Raw genomic sequence first — 21,075 nt, 5'->3', positions numbered from 1 at the left:
CCATTCAAACTAGGGTGGCTCGTGTATGCTGTACTGCCGCCAACCCGCAGGGGGCAACAGCAATGCATATGTGTCACAATGAAGCAACTACTCTTTCAAACCAAAAATGGCACTATCAGACCTTTGATGTCATTGTCGTTTGTGCAGCCCTTCGAGGCACCTGTGATTACCGTATTTTTCGGATTACAAATCGCAGTTTTTTTCATAGTTTGGCCGTGGGTGCGACATATACTCTGGAGCGACTTATGTGTGAAATTATTAACACATTACCGTAAAATATAAAATAATATTATTTATCTCATTTGCGTAAGAGACGAAGCAAATGGCAGCAATTGTCACACACACGTCAGCAATCGTCACTCACACGTCAACCAATAAGAATTTGGCGGGGGAGGGTCATGGCAGAATTGCATTGTGGGTCATGGGATGCTAACTGCTATATGGTACTGCTTTAGCTATTAAAATGGATCACATCAACATTGGTGGTAACTTATAAAAACTGAGAAGGGCTGAACTAAAATGGCACCGAAAAGGAAATCATATACTGCAGATTACAAGCTGGGCGTAGTGAAATATGCAGCAGAGAACGGTAATCGAGCAGCAGAAAGAAAGGAAACGGCGCATACCAGAGGCGACACCGGGGAGGAAGATTTCATCGGATTTAGCGATCGGGAGTGACAGATTGTTTGGTAAACGTATAGCATGTTCTATATGTTATAGTCATTTGAATGACTCTTGCCATTATGTGTTGCATTAAAGGCCTGCTGAAACCCACTACTACCGACCACGCAGTCTGATAGTTTATATATCAATGATGAAATCTTAACATTGAAACACATGCCAATATGGCCGGGTTAACTTATAAAGTGCAATTTTAAAATTCCCGCCACACTTCCGGTTGAAAATCTCCTTTGGATATGATTTATGCGCGTGACGTCATAAAATGCACGGAAGTGTTTGGGCCCTATTGGACACAATACACAAAGCTCTGTTTTCTTCGACAAAATTCCACAGTATTCTGGACATCTGTGTTGGTGAATCTTTTGCAATTTGTTTAATGAACAATGGAGGCTGCAAAGAAGAACGTTGTAGGTGGGATCGATTTTTTGTCTTAGCGGCTAAGTACAACACTTACAGCAACACAACAAGGACTACTTACCCTGATAGAAGACGCCTAGCTGATGCTTGCCGCCAAACCCACGGATGAAGTCCTTCGTCGCGCCGTTGATCGCTGGAACGCAGGTGAGCACGGCTGTTGATGGGAAGATGAGGGCTGGCTGGCGTAGGTGGAGCGCTAATGTTTTATCATAGTTCTGTGAGTTCCGGTTGCTAAGTTGCTAAATTAGCCTTAGTGTCGTTAGCAACAGCATTGTTAAGCCTTACCAGGCTGAGAATTTTTAACCGTGTAGTTACATGTACATGGTTTAATAGTATTTTTGCTCTTCTGTCTATCCTTCCAGTCAGGGGTTTATTTATTTTGTTTCTATCTTCATTTGAGAACGATGCTAGCACGTTAGCTCAGTAGCTAAGTGTGTCACCGATGTATTGTCTTGGAGATAAAAGTCACTTTAAATGTCCATTTCGCGTGCTCGACTCTCATTTTCAAGAGGATATAGTATCCGAGGTGGTTTAAAATACAAATCCGTGATACACAATAGAAAAAGGAGAGAGTACATAGTTCTGTGAGTTCCGGTTGCTAAGTTGCTAAATTAGCCCTAGTGTCGTTAGCAACAGCATTGTTAAGCCTTACCAGGCTGAGAATTTTTAACCGTGTAGTTACATGTACATGGTTTAATAGTATTTTTGCTCTTCTGTCTATCCTTCCAGTCAGGGGTTTATTTATTTTGTTTCTATCTTCATTTGAGAACGATGCTAGCACATTAGCTCAGTAGCTAAGTGTGTCACCGATGTATTGTCTTGGAGATAAAAGTCACTTTAAATGTCCATTTCGCGTGCTCGACTCTCATTTTCAAGAGGATATAGTATCTGAGGTGGTTTAAAATACAAATCTGTGATCTACAATAGAAAAACGAGAGAGTGTGGAATCCAATGAGCCAGCTTGTACCTAAGTTACGGTCAGAGCGAAAAAAGATACGTCCATCACTGCCTCTCAAGTCCTTCACTGTAACGTTCCTCATCTACGAATCTTTCATCCTCGCTCAAATTAATGGGGTAATCATCACTTTCTCGGTCCGAATCTCTCTCGCTCCATTGTAAACAATGGGGAATTGTGAGGAATACTAGCTCCTGTGACGTCACGCTACTTCCGGTACAGGCAAGGCTTTTTTTTATCAGCGAGCAAAAGTGCGAACTTTATCGTCGATTTTCTCTACTAAATCCTTTCAGCAAAAATATGGCAATATCGCGAAATGATCAAGTATGACACATAGAATGGATCTGCTATTCCCGTTTAAATAAAAAAAAAAACATTTCAGTAGGCCTTTAACATACCAGGCACGTTCTCAGTTGGTTATTTGTGCGTCATATAACATACACTTATTCAGCCTGTTGTTCACTATTCTTTATTTATTTTAATGTGCCTTTCAAATGTCTATTTCTATGTGGGCTCTGTACCGAGGATGTCGTTGTGGCTTGTACAGCCCTTTGAGACACTTGTGATTTAGGGCTATATAAATAAACATTGATTGATTGATTGATTGATATTCTTTTTTTTTTTTTTTTGCAAATATTTTTATTGAATTTTACAGTTAAAATCACATTTAACAGTCAAAACCTTCATACAATCACACATCCACTTATACCCACTCACATTAACACTTGAGGAGAGAGGTGCACTTAAACTTTAACAATTCAAGGTTTACAGTATAAACATTATTAGAAAAGATACGCAGATATTGTATATATTTATCCATCCATCCCGCTCTGGCTCAGGATCAGCAGGCTATCCAGACCATAGCAAGATGGATGAACATTCCTCTGCATCAAGGATCCTCAGGAAGTGATCCCAAGATCACCTCTCGAGGACCTCTCCACCGTTCACACTTAAAAAAAGAAAAGGAAAGTCACAGAAGTTGATCAGATGTAAAACAATACAAAATAAAAAGTCACAAAAAATAAATAAATAAATAAGCAAGTAAACCGTGGGAAGGCCATATCAGAAGTAACAAAAAAACAATAATAGTGTAGGATCAATACAGAAAATAATAAAGATAATAAAAAAGGAATACAGCTACAAAAAAGATGGCAGTTTTTGTGTTTGTTTTTTTCTTAAATGTCTAAATTATGATTCAATATATGTCAGTAAAGGTTTCCAGGTTTGTTCCCATTTATTCATATTTGGAGAGTTTATAAATCGTATTCTTTCAAGAGTCATTACATTCACAAGTTCATTTAGCCAGTTCCTGAAGTTGGGTGCAGATGGGCTTTTCCAGTCTTTGAGAATGAGTCTTTGGGCCAAGACCGTCCCAAGCAGCAACACAGCTGTAATATATTTTGGAAGTTTTTGTGTTTCTGAAGACCACCCAAACAAGATTATATCCCTGTCAGGGACAAGTTTTCTCTGATATACCCCCGAGTAAAAAAAGAAAATGCTGGACCAAAATGATTGAATAATTGGAAATTCCCAAAACGAATGAGACAATGATCCTTCAGCAGATTTACATTTATCACAAAGTGGAGATGTATCAGGATAAAATTTGTGTAATAAGACTTTGGAGTAGTAAAAACGATGAATCACTTTAAACTGTATGAGCCTAAGTCTGCTGTTAATTGATTGATATTCTTGGTGTTGGATTTTATCAAATAAATTTCCCCCAAAAGTGCGACTTATATATGTTTTTTTCCTTCTTTATTGTGCATTTTCGGCCGGTGCGACGTATACTCCGGAGCGACTTATAGTCCGAAAAATACGGTAATGGCTTTGTAAATAATCTTTGATTGATTGATTGATTGACGATTAACCCTGAACAAAATCAAAATAAATTGCAAAAATCTGACTTTTAACAGTGACTGTACAACAACAAATGAATGTTCTGCCCCGAGCCAGTGCTCGAGTCATCGGCTACATGAGGCTGAGCGGTCACTTTTCGCAGCTTCTCTGGTCGTTTGTAATACACACACACAAACCATAATGATAAACGTTGTAAAACTACAGTATTAAAATAAAATGTTCGAAAAACTGTAATTGATAACTTCACTTTAATAAACTTCTGGAAGGTCTAACCTTAGCTTGCTAGTTAGCTTTAATGCTAACATGAACGAGAGACATTAACGGTTGTTTACCATTAAGAAACATGGTAAATGGGTTATACTTGTATAGCGCTTTTCTACCTTCAAGGTACACATTCACCCATTCACACACACCTTCACACACACTGATGGCGGGAGCTGCCATACAAGGCGCTAACCATGACCCATCAGGAGCAAGGGTGAAGTGTCTTGCTCAAGGACACAACGGACGTGACTAGGTTGGTAGAAGCTGGGGATCAAACCAGGGACCCTCAGTTTGCTGGCACGGCCACTCTCCCAACAGCGCCACGCCGTCCCCAACATAATACCCAAATCTAAATTTGTATAAATACATAACTGTTTCAACAACTAAAATACAGTATTCACATTAAACATGGATGCTGTGCTGTCTTTGCACAAAGTTATCGATATAAACCCCACAGTGTCACGTTGAAACAGACAGACGATCCCGTTCAACAGGACGTGATCTCGCGTGACGTCACATAAACCGGAAGTAAAACGAACTGATCAACCAATTTGCATTTATTAAAAAAACATTGTAAACGTTTGCAAATTATAATGGATGAAGATTAAAAAAAATAAACACATAAATACAAATAATATGGTTCTTATGAAGCTACAACAATATTTCCTCTGCCAAGAAAGTGTGAAAGATTTTAGTACGTGTACAAGTACTTTATGACAACATTCAACAATACTGCGGTAATGATGGAAACCGTGATAATTTTGGTCATAACCATACTTGCCAACCTTGAGACCTCCGAATTCGGGAGATGGGGCGTGGTTGGGGGCGGGGGCGTAGTTAAGAGGGGAGGAGTATATTTACAGCTAGAATTCACCAATATATATATATATATATATATATATATATATATATATATATATATATATATATATATATATATATATATATATATATATATATATATACATATATATATATATATATATATATATACACATACATATATATATACATATATATATATGAAATACTTGACTTTCAGTGAATTCTAGCTATATATATATACATTTATTTATTTTATTATATATATATATGTGTGTATATATATATATATATATATATATATATATATATATATATATATATATATATATATATATATATATATATATATATATATATATATATATATATATATATATATATATATAAATAAAATACTTGAATTTCAGTGTTCATTTATTTACATATATACACACACAACACTCATCTACTCATTGTTGTACTTGACAGTGCAATGCTTTGCAGCCAAATACACAGTAATGAAAACACAGTTGGTCTACTAACTGTACTGTGCTTGCTGCTTACAAAAAAAAAGAACAACAACACTTACCTTTCACTATTTGATTCCGGGAACATATCCTTCACAGATTTGTTGAAGACATCCGCAAATGAGAACGGGATGTTGCTTCCAGCTATCAGCATAGCCATCTTTGTCTCGGCATATGTTACACCATCGGGTCTCCATTTAGCGAGGTGGCCCATAATACTGGGCTGGGACTGGTAATGCGCTGCCGGCGCCTTGTGCTTCGCTGACCGTTCATAAATGAGTATATCCGTTCGGCCACCGTGTTCAATGGAGAAGTCTGTTCTACAAAATTTACAGGCAGCATACCCCTTCCCCTTCGAACTGTCCTGGATAAACTGAAATTCTTTTTTCCATTCGTTTTGGAACTTACAAGCGTATTTCTTCATCTTACTCGTCGTCGGCGTCGCCATGGCTGTATCTTCCTTGTTCTTTTGCTTCGTCTCCTTGTTGTGCACTCTCTAAAAGCCGTAGATGTTATAACGTGATTGGGACGTGAAAACAGGCTGTCGTCACAAAGGCACGCCCCCTCCAGATCCGGCTGGAAATCGGGAGAAATTCGGGAGAATATTTGTCCCGGGAGGTTTTCGGGAGAGGTGCTGAAATTCGGGAGTCTCCCGGAAAATTCGGGAGGGTTGGCAAGTATGGTCATAACTGAGCCATTTTATTTATACCACCTCCTTCACAGAAACAGAAATTATTTTATTGCTTTTGGTTGTGATTTTTATTCAATTGCTAAATTTTGCTAACAGAGTATATTTTTTATTTTTATTGTTTGTTTGTTTTATTTAACTTGGATATTTAAACGTTTACATTCCATTACAATCTTATAATATACCAGAAATACAAGTTTATTGCGGGAAAATTCTAGTTAATTTGAAAGGGTATACATGCAATGTTATTGTATTATAAATTCATCAGTGGTTAATTTGGTCTCAAAAAATAATGTTAATAATATTGTTTATCTGCAATAATTTGTGGGTCGATATAATGTCGAGCAAAATTTATCGGCCCAGGCCTAATGGATGTTATACTTTTATAATGTTTATTTTATGTTTATATTTTCAGTTTTACAAACCTAAATGAAGGAAGAAGTGTCAAGAAATAAAACTGAGGAAGGAAAATAATTTAAAAAAAGGAATATTGTTCTTCAACAAAACTTCTGGAGCTTAGTGCTCTAAACTCTGTCAAGCTGTAAACGCTGGAATCGAGTCGCGAGGGTAGAATAATGAATTTATTAACAATGCAGTGGGAAAGTGGCACAATAATTAATTCTTCAGCAGCTACACACACAAAGGAGGGATAACGTCCTATATATATATATATATATATATATATATATATATATATATATATATATATATATATATATATATATATATATATATATATATATATATATATATATATATATATATATATATATATATATATATATATTTTCTCTTCAGTATGCCCCCCAAGAAAAGAAAAAAGTAAAATTAAACTTCGTAAATCGCTCAGCTGAGAAATCAGCATTGATTGCATGCCCGGTCCCAACCGGTCAAAACGCTTTAAAGGGATAATAATGGCATATTCGAACATGTAAAAGGATCAACAAATATATTCGATGTATGTCTTTTTTGAATCAGTGCTTAATATATTGTTATTTATTCTCTTCCATCCATCCATTTTCTACCACTTATCCATTTCGGGGTCGCTGAGGGCTGGAGCCTATCCCAGCTGCACTCGAGCGGAATGCAGGGTACAACATAGATTGGCAATTTTTATTTGTTAAATAAAATCAACACAAACAAAATTAGTTGCATTTCAAGTCAGTCAAACACAACATAAACCAAATATCTGAATTAAGGACACATCCAAATAAATAAGTGGCTTGAATCATACTGCTTTCGTTAGTGTGGCATTTTTATTAAATGGAAATGCGCCGCTTTGACAAACACACCTATCATCAGCAATATTGCATCTGTTATCTCTGCGACTGCTCATTCTGATGAAGCCTTGCTGCTTGCAGAGGCAGAGTTTCTTTGTCATGGTTGACATTGATTTGTTAAATGATGACTGATCACATTATTTATTGCTTAGCCATATTTCTTACCATTAACCACTTAGCTAATATCATGAATGACAGACAGGTAACATAAACCTCAACTGCTTATTTATTATTTATTATTATGGGTGCTCTTTAAATAATTTTTAATTTTGACTTTACAGGCAAGTCAACTTAAGATACATATTACTTTTGTCCTTGCTATTGTCAGAAGCAGTGGAGCAGCTGGTGAGCCTTCAGATAAAACTCCTAGAAAAAATGATGGAATCACAAGTCTTGAAGGATGTTCATTCAGTTGTTTAATTTTGTAGAAAAAAGCAGATACCAGACATGACACACAACTTGTCATTTCAAATAGCAACTTTCTGGCTTCAAGAAACATTAAAATAAATCAAGAGAATACATTGTGGCAGTCAATAACAATTTCATTTTTAGATCAAGCAGAGTAAAAAAAAGTGGAATCACTTAATTGTTAAGAAAAAATTATGGAATCATAAAAAATATAAAACTCAATAACGCACCACTAGTAGTAGTACTTTGTTACACCACCTCTGGCTTATAACAAGTGACAAACAGTACTCCTCATCAATCATGGTTTGAGCTTCTCCGCTTGCTCTTGTGAGATCGGCTTCCCAGGTTGGAGTCTTGTCATGTACCATTTCCTTCAATTTCCACCACAGATTTTCAATTGGATTGAGATCCGGACTGTTTGCAGGCCATGACATTGACTTTATCTGTCTTTCTTCATGAAACGTTTTCACAGTTTTTGATCGATGGCAGGATGCATTATCATCTTGAAAATAATGTTATCTCTAAACATCCTTTCGATTGATGGAATAAGAAAAGTGTCAAAAATGTCAATTTAAACTTGTGCATTTTTTGACGATAATGATTCCATAACTTTTTCCAGGGGTTGTAGGTGTTGAGGCAACGTAATAATAAAAAATAGTGGGCTAAAAGTTCTCAACTTGATTTTTTATTAATCTTTAAATGCTTGTTACTTCTATCCAAATCATGTCCAAATGTACTTTATAGTGTTTGAGGTGTGTTTGCAAGCTCTTGGCGCTTCTCCAATTTAATCTGTCATCAGATGTGATCAGATAATCGTGGAATTATACACTAACCATTAGAGGATGGAGACACACATCACACACACGCACATATGCATCTGCTTGTCTCCACTCACCACAAGGTGCGTGTAACCTTACTTAACACACAAGTTTTTTAGGCCCTAAGTGCACGCATACAAATATGAACTGACACTTGCTAAAGCTCATTTACTCACACACACACACACACACACACACACACACACACACACACACACACACACACACACACACACACACACACACACACACACACACACACACACACACACACACACACACACACACACACACACACACACACACACACACACACACATGCATGTCGTGATCTGTTGGGGGATTTTAAGTTCATCCTATTATCCAAGCAGCAGGTGTGCAAACACCCAGCAAACATCCTTCACTTGGCAGTGAGTTGAACACAATCCTTATTACGTAAAATGTAAAGTGAATCCATCCGTTCCAGGCTCAATTCTACTTAAAGGGGAACTGTACTTTTTTTTTTAGATTTCTGCCTATCGTTCACAATATTATGAAAGACATGAGGACGGATGGATTTGTTTTAATGCATTATTAAACAAATGTAAATAAAAGTCAGCTTACAACGCAGCCAATGGGAGCGCCATTATTTTGCCCATAAAACCAGATAAATAACCTTTCAGAAAGCAACAACCATACTCCATTTACATTTCGTGATTAGAATATTAACCAAATATGAGTGATATTAATATTATAAGTGCTAAGACAGACATACTTTTTATAGCGGCGACGTGATCACTTCCTGTGTGCTGATTTTTACATCATCGAGTGGTCTGCTGCTTTCTCGCTTCCTTGCTACCTGTAAGTTTATTGTAGATCATAAATCATGCATCTCACCTGGACAGAAGGTGGCTGTTGATATAATCCGACAAGTTAGGACACTTTGACCGCCACTTAGGATCTGAAACTGGCGAGAACGACACGAAAAACGCTTGTTCCCCTCAACCCATGTGCTCATTACTAAATTACATACATACTTATGTTTATAAAACCCTAATAGAGGTGTTTGGATGTTTATTTAGGGGCTCTTTAGGCAGAATTGAATGGCTCCATTTTTGGTTGAATTTATTTAATATTTAAAATGCATTAAAAAAAATCCATCCGGCATGTCTTTCATCATGATTTTGAACAATAGGCAAAATTCCCAAAAAAGTGCAGTTCAACAATTTTGTAGTCACAGTTTAAGAAATTTTCAAAAATAAGTTAAAAACTAACGATAACCATGAAACTGAAAAAAACTGAAACACAGCAAAACTGGTTTTCTTTGAGGGCCATTCGCAGTTAGGCTGTTCGTTAATCAATAAGTCAATGGATCTAATGATAAGTGAATTTGATCCATCAATCAATCAAAGTTTACTTGTATAGCCCTTAATGACAAATGTCTCAATGGGCTGCAAACGACACTTGTTGACTTCTCTGAGCCCATCAGGGATCCACATCAGGGAAAGAAAAAACTCAACCCAATGGGAATATCTAGAAACCTTGGAAGGGACTGCAGTTGTGGGGACCCCCCATCGGGTGACCGGTGCAATGGATGCCGAGTGGATACAGTTAATAACGTAAGAGTCCAGTCCATAGTGGGGCCAGCAGGGGATCCTCTTGTGTGTAGACAATTTAGCAGTGCAGAGACTTTACCAACTGATGCAAAGAGCAGTGGTCCATCCCGGGTCCCAACATGGAACAGCTAGTGCCTCCTCCGTGGAAGCTAATCTGTGGCCACTTGATAACTTCTCCATGCAGGAAAGGGGGGCAGAGCCGATAAGAGAGACAGCAGATCCACTGGTATAAAAAGGGGACTATTTAAAGGCTATGCTGTATAAATGAGTTTTAAGATGGGACTTAATGCTTTTACTGAGGTAGCATCTCTAACTGTTACAGGTAGGGCATTCCAGAGTACTGGAGCCCAAATAGAAAACGCTCGATAGCCCGCAGACTTTTTTGGGGCCCTGGGAATCACTAATAGGCCGTAGTTCTTAGAACGCAGAGTTCTGGCTGGGACATATGGAACAATACAATCGGCAAGATAAAATGGAGCTAGACCGTTTAGTATTTTATACATAAGTAGTCAAACCTTAAAGTCGCATCTTAAGTGCACAGAAAGTGCAGGTGAGCCAGTATATGATCAAATTTTCTTGTCCTTGTCGAAAGTCGAGCAGGCGCATTTCGTACCAACCGTAATCTTTTAATGCTAGACATAGGGAGACCCGAAAATAATACGTTACAGTAATCAAGACGACACGTAACGGACGCATGAATAATGATCTCAGCGTCGGTGGTGGACAAAATGGGCTGGTAATGATACATTTGCCGGCAATATATTGCTATGTCTGTGTATTTCTTTTCTTTGTCTGTGGCTTTCAAACAGGGTACAATAGGTTTCTCTCTGTGCCTCACTCAGTAAATGTCCATGTACTAAATTAGTCCGATTTCTCGAATAGTTTGGTTTTAAATAAACATTCTACAACCCATGGAAACACCTTAATCCGATCGTGTTTGTTTTTTAAAAGTCAAACTAAGACACCTGGATTATGAGATTGGAAATCAGATCTCTCGATGGGTTGTTTGGCCCGAGGAGACCCTTCGTGTTGCTCATGCGCCAGTCTCAGCCCACGGGATATGACCCAGAAGCAGATACCATTCAATAAAAACAACAATTGTAATGAAGAGGAGACTGTTTGATTGTTTCACAAATTAAAAGAACACAACATTTTCAAGTGCGTCGATGGAAAAAAAAAAAGAAACAGAGATCATTCAACTTCCTGTATCATGCCCTTGATTTAATGACTTAAGGTGACTACAAGATGTAGCCAAAACATAAAATGACACTCCACTTCAAAAGCATAAATCGTCCATAAGGTTAGTGTTGTCTGAGTAATTTCACTTGATTTAACATTTTTTAACATTCCACAATACTAAATAACAACAGTATGCACTTTTCTGCCTCAGGGTTAGTGTCTTCAGATCTACCATTGTTCTCTAACTAATGTCACTTGATCAAACATTTTCTAACATTCTACTTTGCAAAATAACAACATTATGTACTATGATTTGTGCTGATACCGTATCGGATTAATTGTCCAACATGTAAGGCTCCAATATCGGTATTGTATCGGAAGTGAAAAGGTTGTTTGTGACACCCGTAGTATATGTGTCCGTTAGAGTGTACTTACGCTCAACCAGTCGTACCTTGCCCACGTGTGAAGCACGCTTCCTCTCTATTGGCATTATTGGAAGAGGTCGTCCAGGGCCCGACACCATTCCATGCACATGCATGCATGTGTCCACACATAATAACTAATGTGAACACTCCTTGACTTTTATTTAATATTAACTGACACAATTCACAATATGACTCAAATAAAAATACTCAAAATAAAAAAATTGACACTCGCGACTTCAGTCTTGTGCGTACTGTCATAAAGACATGCCATTCAATTACCAGTAATGCAAGTAAATAATGACAGTCGGTACATTTGCAGTAAAATGGTGTTTAGTGTATAAATTGAGTTGAGTGAAATGTATCTAGTCTGGTTTATGTAAAAAGTATATGCTAGCATGCTCTCTCAAGTCACGATATGAGTCACAGATACATTCAGTCAAATTAGATGTAAAAATATTTTTTGAAAAAGCACCATTGCCTTATTTAGCTTTCCATTAATTCCACTCTATTGACATTGATTTAAATATTCAAAATAGTTTGGGACATTGTCAGTTTGTGCCTACCGCTGGTTGAGGTGCTCTGACTCGCTGCAGGTTCTCGTCACATTTCGGGACGTTGTTGCTCTGGAACTGTCAAGATAGATTTACTGTCCGCCCGTGTTGCAGCAAGGCCTAAATTGCTCATCTTTTCTTAAAGAATAGGACTTCTATTCTTCACGTCAGCCCTATGAAAGACAATAGAAATAGGACAGTCAGCATCGTGCACTTTATTTGAAAATACTTTCACGATGTACAGTACATGACAACTGCAATGAATCAGAATTGTGGCTTTTTTTGTGAAATGAGATGAATAATCATATATGATTTTGTATAAAACCTGATTAAAACTCTTGACATACTCATATGCCCTGTTCACACTTGGTTGAAAGAAAATCAGAGCTTTTGAATTTCATCAAGGTGATGTGTTACAAACATATCCCCCCGGCATTTACTTTCTAAACAGCACTTTGGCAGAAAGTCATGCGCACCATTCCTCTAAAGCGCTTTGATGTTTTTCATCATCTCTCAACATCTTTTGCTGTGAATCACAAAGATTTGTGCGGGGGAATCGGGCGCAGAGTAGTCGTGCGTTAATTCATCTTCAGGTGATTTATTCGATGGCTCACTCATGGAAGACATACATAGGTAAAGCTCGCAGCCATCTTAGAATGGGTAAATTTTAGTCTTTGTATTGTATTGCATTACTATTATTACATTATGAGCCATAACTGTGCAACAGTACAGGTCTCTAATATCTTCTTATGGACAATAGTTATTTAATTTCTGAACAAAAGTAAAATCCTAGTAAGTGGGACAATGTTTTCTGATGTAGAGCATACTTAAGTGTTTTACTCGCAACATTGTCTTCCCTTTTGAGGTTATTTTTCCATCTTGACTAGCCATTCCTTGCTTGCATTGTGTTCTGTTGGTAAATTGTCTGGACCCCGGGATGCAGAGATGCCAGGCAATAGCAGAAAAGAATCCCTATTATTAGGGAAACGCAGGTTACACAAAACAATCAAAGATGTGTAGCAGGGAAGTACACAAAGACAAACAGGCGTTTGAAGAACAAAGCAAACAAAAGCAAATGATCCAGCCCTGTCCAGACAGCATAAGAAGTATCCTGATTGGTAACCTATAGACACGTGTGTCCTGTTACCAATCAGGAAAAGGTAAGGGAGCCAGCGCTCAGACCAGAGGAGTGGTGGCAAAGGGAGGCACACAGAAAATGGAACAAGAAATAAGTGTGCTGGAGAGGAAATAATACAAAATACGAGAAACTATGTAAAGTAGTCAAAGCAGTTAAAAATATATTTTTACTTAGTAAGTTAACATTTTAACATGTTTGACTGTCATAAAAGTGTAAAAAAAAGTTAACCACTGTGAAATATAAAATGTAAAGAATCAAATAAAGAAGGCGTAATCAGTCATGCTGCAACTGCATGTCACGCAGCTTACAAAACATTCTTCATTGTAATGATAATGGTTTAGTTTATTTTGAACATGCAGTGAAATGTTGCATAGAAATACATTAAAGTACATGTTCATGCTTACACAGTTCAACGTGTCTGAAAAGGAGCAGGAAGAAGCAGAGCTTATTTATCCTACCCCTTTCTCGTCTTCGACCCCATTGTCACAGCAATTACTAGGGAGGTGAATCTTACAAAAACGTATGATTTCATTCGATTCTGATTCTTGGGAGGACGATTCAATTCATAATCGATTCTTGATTTACTATGATTCTTCATTCCAACCGATTCTCATTGTACTTGGTTAATAGGGCTGCAACGATTCATCGATTAATTAAATTTTTTAAAAAGCTTCAGTCTATATTCTGTTTCTTTGAATATTCGTTTGATGAGTGTAAGTAATATAAAAAATTGATAACATCCGGACCTCAGGGAGTGCCTGGAACTTTAAATACACAGACATGGTTTCTGCACGGCCACTGCAATAGAGCGCACGTGAGAGCGGTGGTGTGTGGCTGCTGTGATCTGTGTGCCGTCGAACAGCGGATGCTTATTTTTTGATTAATGCACACCTGCTAAAAGGGCGATTTAAATGTTGATGTGCATTTCTTTTTTTAAAGAGTGAAAGTTATGGCAACTGTTTTCCGTATAACATGCTTCGAGGCTATTAAGTGTGTTTTATCTGATTAACTGATTAATCGAACAAACTAATCGTTAGTTTATAAAACCATTTGAAAACAGGTCACAAGTCCCAAAAGCTGTTCTTGGTTGCTGACGTTCAGTATAATGTATATGGGCAGCAAGTAAGCGCTGATGTGCTCTAAAACATCTTAAAAAATTGATTCTTGAAGATTATGAACCGATTTAGTATTCTATGAAATTAGAATCGTGATTTGATGTGTATCGATTTTTTTCTTTACCCTAGCAATACATAATCATTTGTTCACTTCCGATTTGTACAGGTTTGCCAGTCTCATTGACAATTGAGGTTTTGTGTTCCGTGACGCATTGCAAAACAACCTCAGTGTCCGACCTTAGATGTTCCAATAAAGTATATTTTGGATCTTTGGCAATGTAAAGTTGAAATGTAATATGTAAATCCTTGCTGTTATAACACAATGCACACTCTTCTGATTTCTTGTAGATATTCTGTAATAGGGCTGGGCGGTATATCGGTATTACAGTTAATACCAGTATATTTTAGAAAGATATATATTTGAGACAATACCGCAAAACAGGTATATTTTGATGTGCCTTTGTTACGGCCGTATGCTCTTCTCTGCGCCTGATGGGCGCAGCACAGGGCATTACTTTTGGCTCAATCTCGTCCCTTGCCTGTTTAAAAACGCTTCTTTGATGCACAATGACGCAAAACACAAACTTTTTAAAAGAATATGGCGGCTACGGTGCCGACTTCTCAACTCCCGAGTAATGTAATACTTTGGTCATCGACTGCATTTGGCTTTTGGTAAGTGACTACAGCCAATTTGCTTGATAACTTACATCTCTTTTTGTCGCGACTTTATCACTAATCACATCTGTTTGTTGTTTACTTCTGTTAGCGACTTAGCACAGCAGCTAGCGATAGTATCAAATGTTTAGCTACTCCTCGGCTACTACTACTTACTTACTACTTACAACAAAAATAATCTGAATACTCTCAACACTGGTTATCTAGCCATAAAACACTTTGGCAACCTTAAGCACTTTGCACGTTTTGTTTAAGATACCGGTAGGGCTGTACCAAAACTGATACCGCGGTATTTTTAGTCCAAAAGATACGGTATATACTGGTATATTAGTGTACTTACAGTTACCTAAGTGTTTTAGGGCTAGATAACCAGTGTTGAGAGTACTCAGATTATTTTTGTTGTAAATCGTAACGTAACGTGTTTTATTTGTATCAAGTAATTCGTTTGCCGTTACTATGTCAAAGCAATTGTCGTTAATTGTGTTCCTTACTTTAGGTTTACAGCCCCATGCTTGTGCGCGGGGGATAGATGGAGCTTCTTCTACTCGCTCACTGTGGTGACAGCCGCTTGCTATTAAGTGTAAAACTATTTTTCAGCCACCCAGCCGCTATACCAGAGTAGCTTAGTCCGCACGGGCTATGGGGAGAGGCACTTTTAAACCGAGTTGTAGGTGAACAATTGACACGTCGAGCGAGCAGCAGAAAGGAGCTATCGTTAGCTTCTGTGGTAGGTCACTAACAGAAGTGAACAACATCAGCAAAAAAAATTTGTAATAACGTTGCTTCTAGGGGAGATACAAGTTCTCAAGCAAATTGGGGTATGTTTAAACAACACTGCAGTCACTCACGAATAGCCAAATGCAGTCGGTGACCAAAGCTTTGCATCACTCGGGAGTCAAGAAGTAATAATGCACCGCCATATTAAAAAAAAAGGTTTGCTGTGCATGCCTCATCGTGCGTCAGAGAATCCTCCGTAAACACGGGGGTTAGCCAAAAGGAATGCCCTGTGCTTCGCCTGTCATGCGCAGAGAAGAGCAACGGCCATAACAAAGGCATATCAAAAAATACCAGTATGGCATTATTGTCTCAAATATATGCATACCCCTTTCTAAAATATACCGGTATTAACTATAACACCGGTATACCGCCCAGCCCTAGATACCGGTGTATATATCGTGTATCGCCATTCGTCCTAAAAATACCAGCATATCAGTTTTGTTCCATATTGCCCAGCCCTATTCTGTAAGATGTCACCAATATCACACAACAGGATTATTCCTGGCAATTTATTTGTGTTACGTTGATGTCCAAACATAGCTGATTTTTAGAGACATTATTAACATGCCTTAAGGTTTTAATGATGTGCGAGCATGATTTAGGGACTTTCCAGGTTGGCTGTCACACTCTTAAAATGTCCAATGGTTAGTGTTTTAGTGTGACATCACGTTTGTTCCACTGACTTTGCCCACTTGGCTGTGTTGTTAAGACCCCATGCATTAGCTATTAAAATGCTACTGGAAGCTACACACCACACTTGGCTCACATTTTTCGGCTTACACTGAACGCTGCCAATGAGCCTAGAGAGAGGGAGCATTCACATAAATAGTTAGAAGAGATGGCTGTTCATTCAGTTAAAATTAGTTTGTGGTCTAAAGACAAATAACATGGCATCAGCTATGGAAAGTTAATTTCTGAACTTTGTTGTAGACCTCAACAATTGTTTAGAAACACTATTCGGTGTGGGAGTAATAGTAGTTAAAATGTATATGGACTAGTCCTGGTCTAAATGTTTGTCAAAATCTATTTGAGAGACTGTTGGAAATTCCATGTGAAGAGACATAAAAGCAAAAGATTTCATAACTGGACACTAGACCAGGGGTCGGCAACCCGCGGCTCTAGAGCCGCATGCGGCTCTTTAGCGCCGCCCTAGTGGCTCTCTGGAGATTTTTCAAAAATGTATGAAGAATGGAAAAAGATGAGGGGAAAAAAATCTCTTTTTTTGTTTTAGTATGGTTTCTGTAGGAGGACAAACGTGACACAAACCTCCCTAATTGTTATAAATCACACTGTTTATATTAAACATGCTTCACTGATTCGAGTATTTGGCGAGAGCCGTTTTGTCCTACTAATTTTGGCGGTCCTTGAACTCACCGTATAGTTTGTTTACATGCAGAACTTTCTCCGACTTTCTAGGACGTGTTTTATGCCACTTCTTTTTCTGTCTCATTTTGTCCACCACACTTTTAACGTTGTGCATGAATGCACAAAGGTGAGTTTTGTTGATGTTATTGACTTGTGTGGAGTGCTAATCAGACATATTTGGTCACTGCATGACTGCAAGCTAATCGATGCTAACATGCTATTTAGGCTAGCTATATGTGCATATTGCATCATTATGCCTCATTTGTAGCTATATTTGAGGTCATTTAGTTTCCTTTAAGTCCTCTTAATTCAATGTATATCTCATGACACATGTAATATGGCTTTTAATTTTTTGCGGCTCCAGACAGATTTGTTTTTGTATTTTTGGTCCAATATGGCTCTTTCAACATTTTGGGTTGCCGACCCCTGCACTAGACAGTATATATCTGTAGTCCGCTACAGATACTAGTCTCCAGACACCTTTTATCTCACAAGCAAATTCATCACTTCTTTGTCTTCAGAAAATATCTTTTGCAGTATCAGCACATTGCTATTATAGAGCTTGGGGATCTGGACAGGCTGGCATAAAGAAAAAGGATGAGAGATGATTATGGATAACAGTGGTTATTTCACACAAAAAAACCAACAGGTAGCAGCTGAAAGAGAAGACTCAAAAAATGGCTGAGTACAATTTCTTGTAGTCTGGACTTCTAATGAATAGATAACAAAATTCTCTCTAAATAGCCTTGCATTGATCATTTATTGTTCGTTAAAAAGAGGATGTGCTGAGCTTGCTCAATAGAAGCCATTTCAAAGGACTGTAAATGGACTGTTTTAGTGGAATATTCTACTACACAACAATTATTTAATTTTTTATAAATCGCTGAAAGTGTTTGTTTTGTTCTTTCAGGATGACTGGGACTCTGGTGATTCGTCCATCCAAAACAAAGCTCACAACTCTGACGACAAAACTCTGGAGACACTTCCATCTGGTAAGAAACATGCTCTTCTTAAGCCCTAATTGAAACACATCATTGTGTCTTTAGCTTTAATGCTAATGAGCTGTGTTTGTACATCAATCAATCAATCAATCAATGTTTATTTATATAGCCCTAAATCACAAGTGTCTCAAAGGGCTGTACAAGCCACAACGACATCCTCGGTACAGAGCCCACATACGGGCAAGGAAAAACTCACCCCAGTGGGACGTCGGTGAATGACTATGAGAAACCTTGGAGAGGACCGCATATGTGGGTAACCCCCCCCCCTTTTTCTGGCCGGGCATAAGGCTCCAAGAAATACGTTTGTATACGTCATTTAAATGTCTTACATATACACTGTAATTCTGCACTAAGGATGTAATGTTATGGTTTTAATGAAAATTCTGGGTAAAAGTCCTGACGGTTAGAATTATCGTTTCTAATCTAAATGATCACAAAACTGTGATTGATAACCATACTTTGATCAACTCACAGGCCTGTGATATTGTTAATTTTATAGAGCAACAAGTTAGCATGCTACTTGATAGCTTAAATGCATACATGAATACAAGACAATGTTTTTGCCTTAATTTGTGCACTTAAAGATACAGCAAAAAGCTTAATCAATCATGGTCGTTTTGACAGCTCCCTGTCCCTTTTCAGGAAATAGACTAATCCATGTTACTGCATATGTGCGGACTTGATTCAGAAAAACTTAATGTTTTTAGTACTTTTAGGGCATGTTCAACAATACAATGATAATAACAGTGATCATTATGGTCGCAATTACCATGATAGGACATTTTCATATTATTCCATCCCTACTCTGCCCTTTTCCAACGTAACAGATGCCATATATCCATACTTGCCAACCTTGAGACCTCCGAATTCGGGAGATGGGGGGGGGTTTGAGGTGGCCGGGTTTGGAGTGGGCAGGGCGGACCGGGGGGCGGGTTTAAGGGGGGAGGAGCATATTTATAGCTAGAATTCACTGAAATTCAAGTATTATATTACTATGTATTATATATATATATATATATATATATATATATATATATATAAGAAATACTTGAATTTCAGTGTTCCTTTATTTACCGTATTTTTCAGACTATAAGTCGCAGTTTTTTTCATAGTTTGGCCGGGGGTGCGACTTATATGGGTTATAGATAAACCTATGGATAACGGAGACATATATAATAGTCTCCTTCTTGTTGTGTGTGCAGTTGCGCACTGAGCTCTAAAAGCCGTAGATGTTATAACGTGACTGGGCCGCCACGCTGTTTATATGGAGGAAAAGTGGACGTGACGACAAGCTGTCCTCACTCAGGTCCGGCTGGAAATCGGGAGAAATTCGTGAGAATGGTTGTCCCGGGAGATTTTCGGGAGAGGCACTGAAATTCGGGAGTCTCCCGGAAAATTCGGGATGGTTGGCAAGTATGCATATATCACGTACAATAGGGGTGTCCAAACTACGGCCTGTGGCCCAGAGTCTTCAGTGCGGGCCGCAAGACATGAGAATTTTAACAAGAAGATTGGCCCACGGCAAGTTTTGCCTTGTTTTCAGTCTTATGTGAACTGAATCGCTGTAATTTTGCTGCCCTGTTGCTGGCCAAAGCAGAGACGATGGTCAATGACTATGGGTTTAATTTAGAAGAGTTGTTAGCACAGCATCAATTTATATGACCCATTACAAACAACTAGTCCCACTAATGGTGTAAATTACCTATTACCAACAAATAAAGTCAACACTTGGTCACACATAACATACCTCCTGCTCATTGAACTTTGTTGACATTATAAAACATGTCTAAACACTATATATAATTTAAAATTACACATATATAAATCCATTACAGTGCATATTGGGTGATATGCAAAACACTCTCTCCACACTTACCTATGTTTGGTGCATTTTAGTGGCTTGATATTTTTGATGGATTACAAAACTTTAAGGAAGTCGTCGGGGAAGTCAACTAGGTAGAGGTCAATCAATCAAAAGTTTATTTATATAGCCCTTAATCACAAATGCCTCAAAGGGCTGCACAAATCACAGCGACATCCTGAGCTCTGATCCCACATCAAAAAATTCAACCCATTGGGAACAATGAGAAACCTTGGAAGGGACCGCAGATGTTAATTTTTGTTTCATCTGACATCACATGGACAAAGATGAGACAAGACATTCTGGAGGAAAGTTCAAAATGAACGGCCACAATACCCAGCAATATGTTTGGAGGAGAAAAGGTGAGGCCTTTAATCCCAGGAACACAAGCCTACCGTCAAGCATGGTGGTGGTAGTATTACGCTCTGGGCCTGTTTTGCTGCCAATGGAACTGGTCCTTTACAGAGAGTAAATGGGACAATGAAAAATGAGGATTACCTCCAAATTCTTCAGGACAACCTAAAATCATCAGCCCGGACGTTGGGTCTTGGGCGCAGTTGGGTGTTCCAACAGGACAATGTCAAACGTGGTAAAGGAATGGTTAAATCAGGCTAGATTTACGGTTTTAGAATGGCCCTCCCAAAGTCCTGACTTAAACGTGTGGACAATGCCGAAGAAACAAGTCCATGTCAGA

General features: G+C 38.1%; 1 protein-coding gene across 1 annotated transcript in view; it reads left to right on the top strand.

The window, feature by feature from the left end:
* Nucleotides 1-21,075, top strand: part of galnt2 (UDP-N-acetyl-alpha-D-galactosamine:polypeptide N-acetylgalactosaminyltransferase 2) — a 175,233-nt gene that overhangs the window by 83,204 nt on the left and 70,954 nt on the right. The window contains exon 2 of the mRNA XM_062025962.1: nucleotides 18,430-18,511. Coding sequence (XP_061881946.1) covers nucleotides 18,430-18,511 — 82 coding nt within the window. The remainder of the gene's footprint in view (nucleotides 1-18,429; nucleotides 18,512-21,075) is intronic.

The sequence above is a fragment of the Entelurus aequoreus genome, linkage group LG02 (assembly GCF_033978785.1).
Source record: "Entelurus aequoreus isolate RoL-2023_Sb linkage group LG02, RoL_Eaeq_v1.1, whole genome shotgun sequence".
Classification (NCBI taxonomy): Eukaryota; Metazoa; Chordata; class Actinopteri; order Syngnathiformes; family Syngnathidae; genus Entelurus; species Entelurus aequoreus.
This window is presented reverse-complemented; position numbering and strand designations above follow the sequence as displayed.